Source organism: Coenobita brevimanus, chromosome 24 (genome assembly GCF_032717465.1).
Source record: "Coenobita brevimanus isolate Jiangsu-jjx chromosome 24, ASM3271746v2, whole genome shotgun sequence".
NCBI classification, from domain to species: Eukaryota; Metazoa; Arthropoda; class Malacostraca; order Decapoda; family Coenobitidae; genus Coenobita; species Coenobita brevimanus.
The window spans coordinates 10,101,133-10,120,605 of NC_136977.1; the positions used below are offsets into that span (position 1 = coordinate 10,101,133).

The following is a 19,473-nucleotide window of genomic DNA, read 5'->3' on the forward strand; positions in this document are numbered from 1 at the left end:
GTCTGGTCGTAGCAAAAGAAAAAAATAATCTGACATCACCGTAACGAAATTGTGAAATCCACTACTAAAAACAAAAAGAGAAAAGAAGAAAACGGGAAAGCCTACATTTTTCAACTCGCTGAAAATGTGCGACGAACATACTGTAAACGTTAACAGCAACACGGGCCTTCCTATTTCCGTGTCTGCGAACTATTATAATTTGCTGCAGTTCGTCTGTGTACCAGCGAAGAGGCTAGCTAAAATATTCAATCTCAGATCAGTTTCCCTGAAAGCCTTTGATGGTGAAAGTAACATATTTTACCATATAAGTAGCTACATGGAAACCGTACCTTATCTTTTATTAAATTTTTTTTTTCTCTCTCTCTTAGAAATAACCCGTAAACCGAATTCCAAGTGTTAAGAGTCAAGAGCAAGGATATTCATTAATTCCATTTTCATTTTTTTCTACAGAGTTATTGGATGTACCAGTATATGTCTTCGATTTTCTCAATTGCATTCTTTCTCTCCCAACTGACTCTCTTTTTTTCTGTCTACCTGCCATCTCATACCATCCTTACTAGCTGCTCTCTCTCTCTCTCTCTCTCTCTCTCTCTCTCTCTAATATATATATATATATATATATATATATATATATATATATATATATATATATATATATATATATATATATATATATATATATATATATATATATATATATGAATAAATGTGTGTGTGTGTATGTGTGTACATACATACATGAATGTATTAATGTATATGTATGTGTATCGGTATATATATATATATATATGAATAAATATGTGTGTGTGTGTGTGTGTGTGTGTGTGTGTGTGTGTGTGTGTGTGTGTGTGTTTTTACAAACATACATAAATATATTAATATATATATATATATATATATATATATATATATATATATATATATATATATATATATATATGCCTTAATCCCACATGGGGTGGCCAAAACAAATCGCCTCCACGTCACCCTGTCCCCCGCCATATCCCTGCCCTGCTCCCAGCTCACAACCCCCTCCCTCATATACTGTACCTCCCCACTCCATGCCTTCATCTCATTCTTGGCCTCGCCCTCCCTCTCTCCCCCTCCACCTCACTCACATGCACTCTCCTCGTCAGTCTCTCATTCTCCATCCTCTCCACATGCTCCTCTCATATAACTCATTTCCACCGCTCTCACTCTTGACTCCAACAAAGTCCAAGCTACATTTCCATACGTTAGAGTTGGTATATACCGTATATATATATATATATATATATATATATATATATATATATATATTTCCATTCATCATCCAATCCTACGTTGCCCCATAAGGAGCATAGGAGCCCGGGGCTAGGCAAGTTGGTCCTGACATTTAAGATGAGAGTGACAAGCCTCATTCATCCCTGAGTGGCATTACGTGAGCAATATACCATATATCTATCTATCTATCTATACTGTGTATATATATATAGATAGATAGATAGATATGAAGCCTCTGTGGTACAGTGGTAAAGTGTGCGTTTTCGTATACTGAAGAACGAGGGTTCGCGCCCCGCCAGGGTAATAAACTTTGGGAGCGTTCTTCTGGCCACGTACTGCTTGGCAGACATCAGGGGTGCTGTGGTTGAACCAGTGTCGCATACTATAAAGTATGCTTGCACCCACTCGGCTTGCGCGGGCCGATTACACTTGGTTCACAGACTACTCATACATCCAAAGCCACTACAACACTACAGTTACACTTACAAGCACTTCTCACCCTACATACAATCTCTACCAGACAGCCTAAGCCACTTAGTAGAGATACATTGGCTGTATCGTCCCCACTTCAGTCGGGATAGGCCGGTTCTGCAGTGGACATTCAAGTGGCTGATGATATATAGATAGATAGATATATCCGTCTTCCTCTTTGGATGATTTGCCTCTTGCTATTAAAATCACTTTTAATTTTCTCCTTGTCTCTTTTCCTTCTGGCTACCGTCTAGCTGTTCTAAAGATTTCGCTTTATAGCTTTTTAAATTATCATCTTCGTTTTTCTCTCATCTTCCTTCCGTATTCCCTTTCTTCTTATATAATTTACTCTTAAGTGTTTCGTTTCTTTCTATCGTCCTTTCCCTTTTTATTTTCCTTACCAATACTACCATCGTCATCCTTTAAACCTTTCAGTACGAGGACATTTCTTTTAATCTCGCTACCCTCACGCGATATTATTCAGATTTGAAACGATTCCTTGTAGTGAAGGAGTTGGAACCAATATTCGTAATCTCCTTCTGTATAATGTTGTCTTTTTTTATTTTATTCCTGCTACCATCAAACACACATTTTCCAACTTAGGAGAGAGAGCCACCGAAGTTAAGGGGTCAATACTCCCATCCATCTTGGCCACCGTCGCGCCGTGTCAGCTGCGTGATAAGCATTGCTCCGAAGCTTCCGGCACGATAGCGCCAGAGCCTGAATCCTGGTGAAGGCACCTGACGCCACTCCACCCAGGTGTTCATTCACCCATTGTGGGATGGTAAATGAAATACGCAGTGTACTTAGGGTAACAGCTACAGGAGGTAACTGTGGTAACCTGGCTAATGTAGCGGCTGTATCCCAGCACAGTGGGCTAATAACCCTCCACAGGTTCAAAGGCCTATTTAACCGAGATAAGCACTTCATGGCTTCTGCCAAACCTTTACATATTTTACTTCTCTCCCTCCTGAAAGTCTTCCAGTACTCTTACAGACACACTCTTCTATCTCTCTCGGACGGTTACCTCAGTATGGGAACGTTTTTTATGGGTAAGTCTTTCTTTTTTAGATGCGAAAGTCTCTAGGAGCGAGCCTGTCCGTCAGTAACTCTCAAATGATTTTTGGAAACGAGGTGCTCCACTCACATAAGATTAGTGAAGCCGCTCTATGCTTCCGCATCTATCAAGTACTTTAGTACTTGTTTTGTATTCTTGATACTACTAGACGGTTTTATTCACTTTACGAAAACATTTTGATATTGAAAGGTTAATGAGGACTGTACTTTCTAGCTCAGTAATTCTCTCCTAAGCTGAATAAAGTAGCCTGGGGATAGGAAAAATGCAGAAGAAAAGTAAACCGATTGACGGATTAAATTCCATATTCCCTCCCTCTACATTCATCCAAAAAACCTTACGTAACAACACCATTTTAACCCACATCTCCCAATAATCTTAAATACTAATATCAGCATATTCCATCCGTCCTAAGTTATAAAATAATATTACATTAAGCCAGGCTCCCTTAAAGTTCCCTATAAGCTTAGCGAACGCCTATTGTACTAAAGCATTAAGTTCCTCTTTTTTCCTTCCACGTATTTCAGAAATCTTACATAATCTCTCTGTAGTCTTTCCCTCACAAGTCTTCCAGTAATCTTACATAACCTGCCCTTATCTTCTCCAGGCTCCCTTACCTAATCTGAAGACGCACTTATTTCATCTTTTAATTATTATTCGTTACATTCAGACGACTTTATGTAACTCACTAGAGACTTTTCGACTGGAGGAGTCAGACATTTGTTCATTAATGCCTTTATTGTACGAGAACTGACCTTTTCTTAAATGAATTCATCCCTTTATTGCAAGAATTAATTCCTTCATTGCGATAGATCTTCCCTAAGTTGGATACAATCGTCTGTTGGCAGCGAGATTAAAATGTACAACTACAATCTCGAGCTAAAAAGATTTGCCTCTTCAATACGAGAGATCTTGTTGATATAACTGCCTAGCATGAGAGAGAGAGAGAGAGAGAGAGAGGGGGGGGGGAGAAGAAGTCCTGTTTGTTGTTTTTGTTGTAACTCCCAGGTTCTTCCGGAGGCGAATCCAGTGGACTGCAGGCTGAATCCAAGGTCTAATGTGACAAGGTCTGCCCAATCGGATTCCCCGTGTATCTTTGTGACGTCAGATGGTACCTTTTGGGGGGGGGGTATTATACAGAGAAAACAAGTGGATGGGTAAATGCAGCTCATTACCACACTTTGCAAACTGTTTTGTCGCCTTTGTTAGTGTTGTAATATAACTTTATTGTTGGTGACCCTACAACTGTTACTTATTACTTCCGATTTTATCGCTTCAGTACATTCATACAAAACCATTCTGTATGCCCTGCAATTATCTAAATAATCCCTCAGTATTCCCTCCAATATTCTTACACAACCCCTCCAAATTCCCTCCAATAATCTTCCCTAACCCCTCCATAATCTTACAAAACCTCTCCGTATTCCCTCCATAATCTTACATAAATCTTCCGTATTCCCTCCAATAATCATAACAAACCCTTCATAATCCTTCCGATAGTCTTACTAACCCCTCCACAGTACCTACGATAATCTTGCTAACCCCTCCATAATCCCTCCAATAATCTTACTAACCCCTCCACATTCCCTCCAATAATCTTACTAACCCCTCCACATTCCCTCCAATAATCTTACTAACCCCTCCACATTCCCTCCAATAATCTTACTATCTCCTCCATAATCCCTCCGATAATCTTACATTACCCCCTCATGTTTCCTACAATAATTTTATATAACTCCTCCATATTCGCCCCAATAATCTTACATAACACCTCCAATTATCTTACGTAACCCCCCTATAACTCCTCCAATAATCTTACATAACACCTCCAATTATCTTACGTAACCCCCCTATAACTCCTCCAATAATCTTACATAACACCTCCAATTATCTTACGTAACCCCCCTATAACTCCTCCAATAATCTTCCATAACCCCTCCACATTCCCTCCAATAATCTTACATAACCTCTCCGCAAACTCCCCACACGCTAGAGGGGGATGCATTGACTTGGTGGCACCGAAAATAACCGGGTGGATTTTTTTTTTTCTCGTTACCGTATATAAATATGTTTCTCACCTCCCTCCCTCTCCCATGAATGGAGGATAGTGGACTGCACGGGAAGGGCAATTTCAGCCTGGAGTCCACTGGGTTTGCGGACATTTGAGCCTGGAACAGCAACAAGAACAAAAACAACACTCTTTCCAATATTCTTACATATATCCTCCGTAATCCCGCCAACAATGTTCAGTAACCTCTCCTTATTCTCTCCTTCCCTCTCAGGCTCCCTCGAGTTTCCCGCCAGCATGAACCACGCCAAGAGCGGGAAGTACGAGGTTCAAGTCACGACCCTTTATGGCACTGACTCGGCCGACGTGGACCACTCCCGACGACCCCCGAGCAACGACAACACCTGCAACGACAACCGGACCAGTATACGACCCAGCGAGACCCAGAAATACCTCCAGCCACTCCCGTCCTCCACCATCACCCAACCCGTCGTCTGCGAGCCCATTCCAGACCCGCTGACCACGCTACCACCTCCCATACTTCTCGCCACAGCCGCCACCACCACCACGACCGCCACCACTATTGGGGAGAATTCGGCACCCACGGCCAACCCGGCAACGACCTCGGTTTCCGAAATCACGCCTCCCCTGCCCCTGTCCATCACGGTGAGTTCGAGTGATTAGTGGATGAGTAATGTGCTGAGTTTGAGGCTTTTAGGGACTGAATTTAGTGCGGGACCCGGTTATTATGGGTGTCATTAGGCCTTACTGCCGTAATTGTCTGGTCAAATGGTGTATGGATCGGTTGTAATAACTTTCTGCCGAATCTGCTAATAATGATATGATTCGGTATCATATAATTTTCTGCTGGCTCTGCATATCGAGACCGAATGCTAATCGCCCTCCAAAATATGTTGTTGGTTAAGGTACAAGCTACCTACAAACCAAATGTGAAGAAAATTTGCAAAACTCTACGGAATTCACTCCCCGTGTTTTACAAAAAGCCAATCCATATTGAACAATAAATGGCGGCTGGGATTAGGCCGTCTTTGATCAAATCCTTACCAAAAGTAATAGACTTCTGCACATCCACTTACTTATTATTTCCTGAAAGTTTGGTGAAAATTTGTCCACAACTTTTCGAGATTGTGACAACACACACACACACACACACACACACACACACACACACACACACACGCACAAAATATATCGCCTCACGTTGCTAAAAGCTGACGATAATAATGATCACAACTCCAAATCATTACTAGAAACATAGATGATGAGTCATTATCCAAAGAACCATAACTGTTACTGGCTATCACATCTACCTGTTCATTTATGACAATTACCACCACAGTACTACTATCAGAACCAGATATCACTACCATCAGTCACAAAGGCTTCATCCTCCCTAACTACAGACCCACCACATCCACAAAGTTATCACAAAATCTACAGCACCAGATGAGAGAATTACGGAATAAATATTGCTAATAATCCTTCAAACAGTTACGACAAATACATCAATCTATATATTTTTAGGATTGCCACCATCAAAGCTATCACGTCTACCAATAACAACAGCTGTCAACTGCACACAGGTCTTCCAACTCTGATTCTACCTAAGCCATAGAAGGTGGACAGAATTTTTACATTTTTGTTATTTAGCCTGTTCACTGTAGTAGTAGTAGTAGTAGTACGGTATTAGTACAGTAGTACGGCAGTAGTAGTAGTAGTAGTAGTAGTAGTAGTAGTAGTAGTAGTAGTAATAATAATAATAATAATAATAATAATAATAATAATAAGCGGTGTCAAGGCACTGCAAACCCATCCGCGGCAGTCATTTTAGTGCCGACGCATAAACACAACAGGATAGTCTAGTCAAAGATGTCACATCAAATTTGGGGTTAATCGCGTGAAAACTGACGATTTTATGCTCATTTGATATTTTAGGCTGTTGTTGTTGTTGTTGTTGATTCTCTCCTCATTCGAGGAGACCGGGCCTTGCTGTAGCCCGGTTGGTGGTGGTTGTCTTGAGTAAGGTAAGGGGGAAGACAGGGCCTGGGGAATGCCCAGCACACACGCCCTGTCTTCTGGCTGAGTTGCGGTGTGTGTGATATTTTAGGCCCAACCCACCTGACATTAACCCCCGTACTGCTAACTTGTGGGTGACCCCCCTGATGTAGTGAGGCATGTTACAGGATGCAGATTTGAAAGATGCAGTCTTAGGTTTTGGTTTCATGTCGATATGATGAATCTGAAAGGAATTATGCAAAAAAAAAAAAAATAATAATAATAATAATTTTATTGGCCTACAACCTAGGCCTTGGCCCAATGTGGCCCAAAATTTAGTCAGGTGATCAGAAGGTCATAGCCTATCACACCTGTAATTTTTGTCAAAATCGCACCAATAATTTTCGCTTTAAGCTGTTAACAGACAGACAGACAGACAAACAAACAAATAAACAGACAAACTGAGTGAAAACAATACCCGTCCCCGGGCCTCTCCGGGGAGGGAACGAGTAACATAGACAAACCAACTGAAAACAATACCCGTCCCCGAGCCCCTCTGAGGCAGGAATGGGTAATAATAATAATAATAATAATTATTATTATTATTATTATTATTATTATTATTATTATTATCATTATTATTATAATTATCATTATAACAACAACAACAACAACCATAATAATAATAATAATAATAATAATAATAATAACGAAAGGATCATGAGAATAACTGTGGGGAAGTTCCTCTTAACACAAGGATGAAGCTATTAAAGTTTAGTGAATGCAAGTCAGAAAGCACAGGAACACAGCTGCGTATGAAATAAATAACATGTTGCTCTAATTCAACTTGAATAATGCAGTGATACATTATCATAAGATTTCTTAGAAGGTCTATAACAAACACTTTTTACGGAATATTCAACATGGTAGTGGTATTCTATAAGCTGTACTGAACTTCTGTCTTCATACTATTCTCATCACTGCATAATCCTAACCCATCCTCTTCCACATCTATTCCAAGTCTCAGTTCCCTCCAATTTAGCCAATCTCACAGTTACCCCTCGTACCCCAACCGTTAATTTCACTTAACCACAGTACTACCATGTCAGTAAGCAGCTGTTGTCAATTATAACTTCAATCTAACCAACATACTGTAGGTACTCTTCTAATTATCATCGTCAGTTCAACTGGTAACCATGCAAATACTGCTATACCCTTCACGATCCAACTTTGCCTAAAACAGTCCTCTCTCCACCTTGAATGCTGAGTAATAACAATAGCTTAACATTAAAATACGACGCTAGTAACAAAGAAGTGCCATGCAAAGGACTTAAAGCCAAAGCATTCTCTTATTCTGCTACAGAGCTATGTGAAAAAAGCTGCAAAATGATAAACATCTGGACCATGTTAAGGTAAAAGGATACCAGTACTACTACTACTACTACTACTACTACTATAATTACTACTACTACTACTACTAGTACTACAACACCTCATGAGTTCCCAGTCACAACCATAACAACAACCATCTTGTCAACTTGGCTATGCACTAAAAAATCTCTCCCACAAAAACTGTCAAACTCAGCTACAAGCATTCCTTAATCTGTACCCACCACAAACTCTACATATACTACAACTAACATACCAGAAACCACTACCACCACGACTGCAATCACACCATCATATGCAGGGTCTACCAATATCCTTCTAATCCAACTACCGCACCAATCTGCACCATCATCACCACCACCACCACCACCACTGCAACCATAAAACCATATACAGTATATCGTCTGTTGGTTATCTCTAAAATCTATATATGAAAGTGACGTTTTTACTGTTTTTTCTTGCTATCTCCAAATCATTTTCCTCATCTTAGGGCAGCAAACCGAGAGTGAATATGTTAATTAAAGCATATCTAACCCTCCTAGTCCGTAAAATTCTCCTAAACTGAATAAAATCGTCTACTGGCAGCAAGAATACGGTATACAAGACGTCCTCCGGCTGAAGTTGTTAATCTACTATGACTACCATAAGTTTCAACCACAACCATAACCACAACTACCACCTCATCATCTATATTAACCCACAAAAACTTAATATAAACCACAACTGCCACATTAATCAGCCCAACCACCACCACAGCCATAACTATACACTTTTCATTTTAACTTGGCGCAAAACTACCATCTCTCCATCTTGAATGCTGAGCTGTAACAAGAGATTAACACAAGAATACGGTGCTAGTCACACAGATGTAGTATGAAATGGATATAGAGCCACAGTCTTGTCATATACTGCCACTGAGGTACTAGAAATAAGGCTGCAAAAAGTACGAAAATCTCCGCAAAGTTAAATTGAATGAACTATACATGTCCCCCCCCCCTCTCTCTCTCTCTCTTTCACACACACACACACACACACACACACACACACACACGTCGTTTATTAATATTACAACAACCACAAAAAATTCCACAACCACCATCACAACAACCACCATCACTACCACCACCACCACAACTATCAACTCCCCTGTCCGCCCTATATACACATCTCCCACCCAATTGTCAATTACGGTGATCTTGCTTAATTGGCCTCATCAGTTCCTTAATTATCGTCCTCTCCCCTTCCAACACTGACTCTTCCACCCTTCCTCCTCCTTCCCTCTGTTTACCCTACAGTCCTTTATTCTTATCTTCTCCCTTCCTCTCTCTCTCTCTCTCTCCTCCTGTTCCATTTCCTGTCTTCCATCTTTGTCTTTATGGTTTACAGGTCAGTGGGTCATTTTCCTTTGTTACCGTCGTTTGTTTATGGTTATGAGTGTTGTTATCTCAGTGATTAATGAATACAAAAGCTGTTTATCACACCCCGTTTCATAGTTATTTTCGATTAATTAAGCTTTTCAGTTCCATGACTTCTACATTATTATACCAACACTCATAAGGCGAGAGCGGGGTTATGATTTCCGCGAAGTTGTGTGTGTGTGTGTGTGTGTGTGTGTGTGTAATTCACCTGGTCAGTCAGGATCACTTGATGGTCGTGATCGTCAGCTTTTACCCTCCCGGAAGGGGCTGAGAGCTCATATAGTCCGATCTAAGGGCAAGGCTGTGACCTTCACACACACACACACACACACACACACACACACACACACACACACACACACACACACACACACACACACACACCCGTCCCCTTGCTCAAGGCGGACAGTAACCACCCACTTCGTCAGTGAAATTTTTCGCAACCTGAGCGAGGCGCGAACTCCCGTCCACCAGATGGCGAGCGAGAACGTTGCCACTTAGCTAGTGTGTGTGTGTGTGTGTGTGTGTGTGTGTGTGTGTGTGTGTGTGTGTGTGTGTGTGTGTGTGTGAACAAAGTAACTTTTTTTTTAAATCCGGTTCTAACCAAATTTCGTGAAAAAGTTGAATCTCAGCCAAAAAATTGGTATGCTGTTTGAGAAGAACAGGTCCAAGTCACAGGGATAGGTCACAATTTTTATCTAGTAAAGTCAGCTTTAAGTTTTTATCCGAACCGGACCAGATTTTAGGAAAAGACTGATGGTAAGGCAAGAATAAAGGGACTCAGCTTTTGAGAACAATCAGTCAGAGGTCAGGGTCACAAGGCAAGGTCAAAGTTGGATCCCTATACCTCTAGGTGAACAAAATATCTTAAAAGTTTTGATCTGATTTAGACCAAACTTGGTAAAGGGTCGAGGATTAGCCAATGGTTGACTATTTTTATAACAGGTCAAATGTCAAGGTCATAGGGCAAGATCAACTTTGAATTTTCATCCGAGGAAGGCCAGACTCTATGTAAGGATCAGCGTAAGGGATTCGATTTAGAGACCGATTAACGGTCAACATCGCTGAGAAAAATTAAAGGTCAAGGTCACACGGCAAGGTGAACTTTAATGCTATTTGGACCAAACTTAGTGGAATGGTGAAGGGCTGGGCATCAGTGAAGCAATTCGAAACTGAGAGCAATCGGTCGAAGGTCGTCAAATGACAAAGATTTAATGAACAGCCCTTTCATCAACTGGTGGGCTCGGGTGGCGCTCTCTGCATGTGCTCCTTCCTATTTATTTATTTATTTATTTTTTAATGTGTCCGACTCTGGGCAAAGGCGTCAGGGCCTATTTCTCGGGGACAGTGGCCTGTCCCAAGGCCCAGTAGTCCTCCTACACCGCCACATGCCACCATACCGTATAACTCTTGCTTACGTTACGCTACTTCATTCAGCTTGGGTGAGATCTCTCGCAGTGACCAGAGAAACCGACTGAGAGGAGAAAGGAGAGATATACGAGAAAGAATTGACCAGAGAGACTCATTGGAGGGATACGAGGAACAATGAGGTACCCAGAGACAGACTGAGGGGAGAAGGGAGAGATTTAAGAGAATGAAGTCACCAGAGAGATAAACTGAGAGGAAAATAGATAGACTTAAATTACCAGATAGATATATGGAGACGAATAATGACCCGAGAGATACCTGTAAGCGAATTTGGAGAGACCTGACTGCCCTTGGTAGGCAGACAATGAATCGGAGTGTTACTGGGAGACTGCTGGAAGAGAGGTAATGGAGGAGAGATGGGAGATTCTGGTTACCTATACTCTGTTCACTTTAACTAGGCGTAAAACTACCATCTTTCCGTCTTGAAATGCTCAGCTATAACGAGAGACTGACACCAGAATAAGGTGTTATTCACGAAGAACAGCTATGGAAAGGATACAGAGCCACAGTATCGTCCTACTCCGCCACTGAGCTACGGGAAAATAGCTGCAAAAGGACGAAAATCTCCGTCTAGTTAATATACATGAACTATAATAGATACATAGAGACGAAACGGGACCTGGGAGATACCTGTATGCGACTAGGGATGACCTGAAACTTTTGGCAGTGTGCTGGGGTGTTGGTGTGGTGGCCTGTGGTGTTATCCGGCCACCCACGTGAATAATTACCAAGTTTGACGGCTCCTCTCAATACCCTCCTACCTGGCGACCTTCTACCTTCACTACTAACTTTGGTGTCTCTCCTAGGGTCGCTTAACCACTTCACTCCGATGGTGTAATTTGTTTCTTGCTACCTTTGGACGACTTCACTTAGCTAAGGAGACACTTTTCCTGTATTACACACACACACACACAGAGAGAGAGAGAGAGAGAGAGAGAGAGAGAGAGAGAGAGAGAGAGAGAGAGAGAGAGAGACTGGTCACTCTCCATCAACACCTGGACAACAGCTAATTCCGGGCTGCTACGCTCCTGATGAGCCTATTAATTAGCAGGCTAATAGATAGGAATATATTATACTATTCCTGTCTAATCCACAGTTTACCGAACTTTACCCTTATGTTGAAAACCGATTTGCCAAGATTCATTTCACTATTTTCATCTCCACCATTACAACCTCATTCAGAATATACAGTATATATACTTAAATTTAACATCACGTCCAGTATTGATAACAATGATATCCTTTTTCCCGCTATCCTTCCTGTCCCATCTAGTATGTACTGACGCTTAACATCATACTAAAAACTGATAAGCAAAGATGAATTACATTATCTCTATCCTTCCCGCCTTATCAAGAATCCACTGAAACTCATCATCACGTTCAAAATCCCATGCATCCGTCATATCGGCAATTACTTTTATCCAATTATTTCTGTCTTATCTAGAATACATGATTACCCTGGACGAATTACAATACCTCTATCATCCCAGCCTCATCCAAAATACAATGAAACGCATCATCATGTTCAAAATTGACAAGCCTAGACGGATTACATTACCTCTATCATCCCCGCCTCATCCCGAATACGCTGAAAGGCATCATCATCCCGTTCAAAATCCCACGGTTCCGTCATATAGGCCGCTCCGCAAGGCCCGCCCTCTGTGAGAATCAATTACCATAGAGATGAGCCGGCCCGCAGCGCTACCACTCTACCTGCCTCACCCGTGTTCACATTCAGGCACGTGAGACAGAAAATGGGAGTCTAAAGAATAAAGGGGATTCAAGGGTTAAAAATATGGAACATTACTAACGCTCTCAGGCTCTTCCAATTACGTGCATTCTGCCTATTTCACTCGTATTCTTACTCATATGTGTCCAGCCTAGAAGCCAAAAAATGACGCAAGCCTAGAAAAATAAACAAATCAAGTGTTTAACCTAGAAATATGCGTATCCCTTAGGGTCCTATATTCACTCTCAGTTGAATAATATCGTGCGGGGTCTAGTCTTCATTCGTGCAAGATAAAAATGCGCATGCCTAGAGAATAAAATCAAATGTTCAATCCATACACTAAAAAGATGAAAACCTAGAAAATATGACCAAAATAATGTTCAGGCTATAAAATTAAAATATGAAACCTTATTACCACAATCAGTCTCCTCCTTTCACCAGCACTTGACCCTCCTAATTCGTATTCTATCTTCATAAAATACTTGAGAAAGGATGTTGAGCCGTGTTACTATGTTTTTCTGCCACTGAATTACGCGAAATAAGCTGCAAAAAAACGAAAATCTGGGCCAGGTTAAGGTGAAAGAACTATAAAACCTCCAGTCTCTGTCCTGATACGCAAGGATACCACATTAAGCTTTGGTGTTAAGGCGTAGTGAGGCTGTTTTGTGGCGTGTCGGGGCAGCAGTGTATAGTGATGTCAAATTTAATTCCACAAACCCGCGAACCACACAGCACCCCATCCACCGTTCCATCCACCCCACCACTAGCCCAGAAGATACAGATGGTCAGGCGATAAAATAATCTATCTATCTATCTATTGCCAGACGCCTCAATCCCGTTCGGGGTGGCCACAAACAAATCGCCTCCACGTCGCCCTGTCCCCCGCCATTTCACTGCCCTGCTCCCAACTCACACCCCCCTCTCTCATATACCTCTCCACCCCATCCCTCCATCTCATCCTCGGCCTCCCCCTCCCCCTGTCCCCCTCCACCTCACTCACATACACTCTCTTCGTCAGTCTCTCACCCTCCATCCTCTCCACATGGCCAAACCACCTCAGTGTATTCCTCCTAACGCTTCCTATCACATCCACATCCACACCACAACGCTCCTTTATATCCTCATTTGTCAGCCTGTCTCTCCATGTGACTTCACAGGCTCCTCTTAAATAACTCATTTCCACTGCTCTCACTCTTGACTTGTGCCCTTCCAACAACGTCCAAGCTTCACTTCCATACGTTAGAGTTGGTATCACAATACTGTCATGTAGTAACTTTTTCACTTCCATGCTCACTTCCCTGTTTCTTATCACTAGCGTTCAAGGAACCTGCAATCTTTCTTCCCTGCTGTACCCTTTCAAGCACTTCACCCTCCAAACCTCCAGCCTTACTCATCACACTACCCAAGTACTTATACGTACTCACGTTTTCCAATTCCTCACCATCCAACCTCGCTGTACATTCACTGACTTCACCCCTCTCAAAGACCATCATTTTACTCTTCCCTACATTCACCTTTAGATTCCGTTTCTTACACACTCTCCCAAACTCATCCACCAAGCCTTGCTGCTCCCCTTCGTCTTCACTCAACAACACAGTATCATCTGCAAACAACAGTACAGGGAGTTTCCAAACGCTACCCTCTCTCACCAGGGCCACTCCAACATCCATTACCCTACCTTGTACCTCTTTTATTACCCCATCCATGTACAGATTGAACAACCATGGAAACATGACACATCCCTGTTTCAACCCAACCTTCAAAGAGAAAAATTCACTCAGTTCACCATCCTAGCACCATCATACATACTCTTCACAGAATTCAGCAACTTCCCATCTACTCCATTTATTCTTCATACTTTCCACAATCCTTGCCTATCCACCCTGTCATATGCTTTCTCCAAATCCATGAAAGCCGTAAAACCAAAACATACTTGAGTCGACCCCCCTACCCCAAGAAAAAGAAGAAAAAATGCAAAGAAAGACCCAAAGGCTGGAGTTCTTTATGTTCACTCTGTTAAAAAATCAAGAAAATTATTAACCTAAATAAATACAAAAGAAAAAGCTATAAAACACGAGATACACGTGTCCTGTCTATAAAATAAAAAGAAGCAAGTATCCTCTCTATAAAAGATAGAAGTGCTCATCCCATGAGAATAAAGATGATGCAAATGTCCACCTAAGTAACTAAGGTAAAAAAGGTATAGTATAAAACTTGTGAAGCCAAACTTTTTTCCACGTTACTTCTAGGCGACTGGGATTGGGTACACGTAAAATTTGTCTAGCGTTCGAGTTGCAAATAAAACATGCTTCCCTTTTTTTTTTTTTTTTTTTTTCCCCTCCAGTGGATAGCGATGATGGTGGTTTTACCTTTACATTTTTGCTCTTACGGTTATTCGAGGCTTGCACAGTACGCAAAAACAATCTGAGGTTAAGAAAAAATTAAGAGTAGTGAAATATAATCGGTGGCGAACAGGGCGGCGGGAGCGGTGGTGGTGGCTTCGTAGGAGCCCACTTAAATTGACTGACCCATTTACTTTAGATGATTCCCACCAGACTTCTTTTTATTCCAATATATGAGACCCCATGTACTGATGGAGTAAAGAAAATCATAATCTTCGTTATACCCTTTACCATTACTTCTTTTCTGTTTCCTTTTTGCTTTGTCCGGCAGATTCTGTTCAGCTTTTGGAAGATCTCTTGTAATGAAGGAGGTTAAGGAAGCACCACAGCAAACACCTGTAGTTAAAAAATAAATTAAAGGTACAATAGGTGGCTGTGAAACAGGCAGCGGCGGTGGCGGCGGTTTAGTTAAAAACGGTAACTGATTTTTAACTCCTGTCAGTCAGACGATAATATCACAGTTTTTGAAAGACGCCTCGTGGAGATGGGCTTAGAAGCAATTTCCATTCAGCCTTTCAATATCATAACATCTTACTTTTACCTTTTGTTATTACTGCTCCTTCAAGAAGATTTCATTCAGCTTAAGGAAGATCTCTCGTACTGAAGGCGATTAGAAGAGCGCGAGAGCACATACCTGCAGTAAAAAAAACAAAAGTGGGTGTAAAGGAAGAGGTAAAATAAGAAGTGGCCAGATGGTGAATTAGCAGGGAGTCGTGGTGGTGGTAGTGGTGGTTTTGAGAGGCTATGAAACGACTCATAAAAACCCTTTCAATACGAGGACATCTACCTTATTTTATTCTTACAAGTGGATTTCAAAACAGTAAAGGAAGATCTCTAGTAGCGTTTTTTTTTTTTTTTTTTATTGCCAGGTGATTTTATGCAAAGACGCCTATTTCATATTTTTCTGGCTACCAAAAAAAACTGTCTTATTCAGCTTAGGGAGATAGTCTTCCATAGTTAAAGTGAAAAGCGAATGCCACATCACAGAGCTGCAGTGAAAAAAGGGAAAGTAGGCGTAAAGCTGTGTGTAAAATAAGCACTGTGGGGATTGCACAGACGTCGACGGTGGTGATGGGGATGCAGTGAACGGCTCTCTTGAAATCGGATGACGCCCTTTTTCAGTTTACTCCTGCTGCTTCCAGACGATTTGATTAACACTGAAAGGGCTTGTTAATGCTCAGTCTAACACCCCACCCCCTCCAGTTTAACAAGCCTATCCTGAGATGAATATAATCGTCCAGGGACGGCATTAAAAATAAAGAAAAAGGTACAGTAACAACAGTAACCCCAGGCTCAGTGGGCTAAAAAAATAAAAATCCTTTAGCATTTTCCCTACTATTAAGCATTTTATTTCACTCGTGCCACAGCCACGCGGTCTTATTCAGCTAACATTCTCCTGTTCAGAAAAGAGTTGAAAGAGTATCTCCAACCAAAACTAGGTATGAAGAGGTAGGTAACGTAAGAGTGGAGCGTGGATGGAATGGACGTTGGTGATGTAGTGAACGGCTCTAAACTTTTAATCCTCTTCGGTACTATGATATTTTTTTCATTACATTTTATCACGGCCAGACAGACTTTTTTCCAGCTCGCCGTCCAGAACCACAAATGTAATGTGAGACCAATTTCCTGCCGAAGCAGTGATTTGTTGTCCCCGGAAGGTTAAGAAAAGGACAGTGCAGAGTCTTCCCATGCCTCCTGTTCCTCTTACAAAACTAATTATTGCTAACGAGAGGAAAATTATCGTATGTTTATAGTGATATATTTGTTTTAGCAGGAAGGACGATGCTGGGGAGGGACGCCTTCATGTGGTGGCATTGATATGACTGGGTGACTCAGAAGCTGGTTATACAAACGTCTCTCAGTTCTCTCCCTATCCCCCCAAAGGATGACGGTGAACTGCAGAAGATTAACACTAATCTGCAGTCCACTTGGTTCACGTTCAGATGAGATTGGGGTTGGAACTGCTAAAATTACTACTACTACTACTACTACTACTACTACTACTACTACCACCACCACCACCACCACCACCAGTAATAAGAAGGAAAGGATAGTGTAGAATCTCTTCATGTCTCTAGTTCTTCCTGCTAAGGCAAGTTACAATAAGGAAGCGATCGTAAATATGTCAGAAAGTCCCGTCCGAGCGCGGTGACACCTTTTCATTTTATTTTGCCACCGGGAAACTTTTTTTGTTCTTTGCTTTATTTTGTTTTGTTTCCTCAGCTCGGGAAAGACCCCCTAGTATTCACAGAGTTGGAAAAAGTCACCTTTAAGTATGATGAAGCCTTTTTTCTTGCTGCCCCAAAACAGTCACTCCGCTTCCGCAAGACCTCTCGTAGCGATGGGAGGTAAAAATGGAAAATGCGTAAAACTGTGGGTAAAATAGGTGTGGGGGTGAACTACAAGGTGGTGGTGGTGAAGTTACGGACCCTAAACTTATTATTCTTAAAATTTCCAATAATATTTTTTTCTTACAGTTTCATTCCTGCTTCTCCCGGACGTCTCTGTCCAGCCCTGGATAAGACCGCTTACAGTGACAGGGCTTGCTCGTAAAAAGTCTCCAATTACCTTTAAGTACTAGAACGTCTTTTTCATATTACTCTTGCTGCCCCAAAACTGCTTTATTCGGATTTTATTCGGCTGTGGAAAGACCTCTGATATCAAAAGGGCAAAATGATTGGCACAGTGCGTCCTCCTCCTCGTCATCATCATCATCATCATCATCATCATTATCCTGAATCTTTTCCAATTCACAAGTGTAATGAAGCAGAGTACAGAGAGCTAAGGGAAAAAAAAAAACATGAAACTGAGAGAACTAATCAACACCACGCCAAATTGAACGGGCCACGCACTCATTCCCTTACCATTCAAGCCCGCAGGATTACTTTACCTCACAGCACATACCTGTAGTAAAGAATGAAGCGACGTAAAAATTGTGGGTAAAATACAAGCGGTGCGGAGGTGGAATAGACAGGGGTGGTTTAGTGGGGGACGCTAAGCCTAGTCCTTGTAACTCTACCAAAAGTCCTTCCAGTGTCTTATATAATCGCCTGGTGGTACAAAAAATGATGAAAAAAGACTTCTCTGTATTAAAGGTAATGGATGCTACTTCTAACCCCTTCACTACAACAGGAATGTTCTATGCTGAATAATGTCATCTCCAAAAGCAAAACACTAACAAAGGAAGATTATAGTGGTAACAGTTGAATCCAAGGCTCATCTGAACGTGAACCCGGTGAACCATAGGCCAAAGATGCCCTTCTTCGCGGTCTACCATCCTCTTTCGGGGGACAGGTAGGAGATGGAGGGACGTCTGTATAGCCAAGCAGCTCCACCGGCGGGTTATACCGGTACCACCACATGAAGGCGTCCCATTACAGCACCACAGGAGAAGTGAGGATTAATTGAAGAGAATTAGTGCTCCTAATCTAGTCGGAAAAAGTAAACGAACAGAAGACTTCGTGATCCTCTGCTAGAAGTGTAATACAGCACAGAAAACTCACTTTAGCCTCATCCACCATCAGTACCCTTTTCAGCAATTTAAAACGGTCACTATGATCACGTTTTTTTTTTTTTTATTATACTCTTGATGTCTCCAGATTATTTTACTCACCTTAAGAGAGACTTTTCGAACTAGAGGGGCTAGATATAGCCTCCATTAATCTCTTTATTGCAAGAAAAGTCTCCTAATCTGAATAAAATTCGTGTGGGAGTTGCCTGAATAAAAAAAAAAAAAAAAGTCATCAGTGTAAAAAAATTAAAGGTTGATTCCCACATCTGATTACCCGAAAACACAAAAGAAGGATACACAGAAGCCAGGGGACAGCTGCAATGCAATCTCTCACATGAAACCCTTAACCCCACTTACGTACCTTCGTCCACTTACATAAATAACCCCCCCTAACTCCAGTTATCGGTACTAATTTTGATAACGTAAACTCATACACAAAACAAAATTAAATAAAGTCTAAGATAACTCCGCATAAATCTCCTTAAATACCCTCAATTATCTGCAAAAAGTATCAACATTAATTTCGCCTCCTTACCTTGCCTCACTTATAAACACCCATTTACTCCACTTCTATACCTTCGCTCACCTAAAAAAAAAAAAAAAATAAGTAAATATATAAATAAATAAATATCCGTTCCCTCACTTAAAAACACTCAAGCCCTAACTCCAATTACGCATCCTTGTTCACTCATTAATCCATCCTCGTAAACTCTAATTGTCGCTCACAAATTAGAAAAAAAAATCCGTCCTAATATCGCTTATC

At 41.4% G+C, this 19,473-nt stretch overlaps 1 protein-coding gene across 1 annotated transcript in view; it reads left to right on the forward strand.

Annotated features, from left to right (window-relative positions):
* Positions 1 to 19,473, forward strand: part of LOC145393548 (BDNF/NT-3 growth factors receptor-like) — a 107,294-nt gene that overhangs the window by 23,110 nt on the left and 64,711 nt on the right. Inside the window, exon 6 of the mRNA XM_080267699.1 lies at positions 5,092 to 5,483. Within this exon, the coding sequence (XP_080123825.1) occupies positions 5,092 to 5,483 (392 nt within the window). The remainder of the gene's footprint in view (positions 1 to 5,091; positions 5,484 to 19,473) is intronic.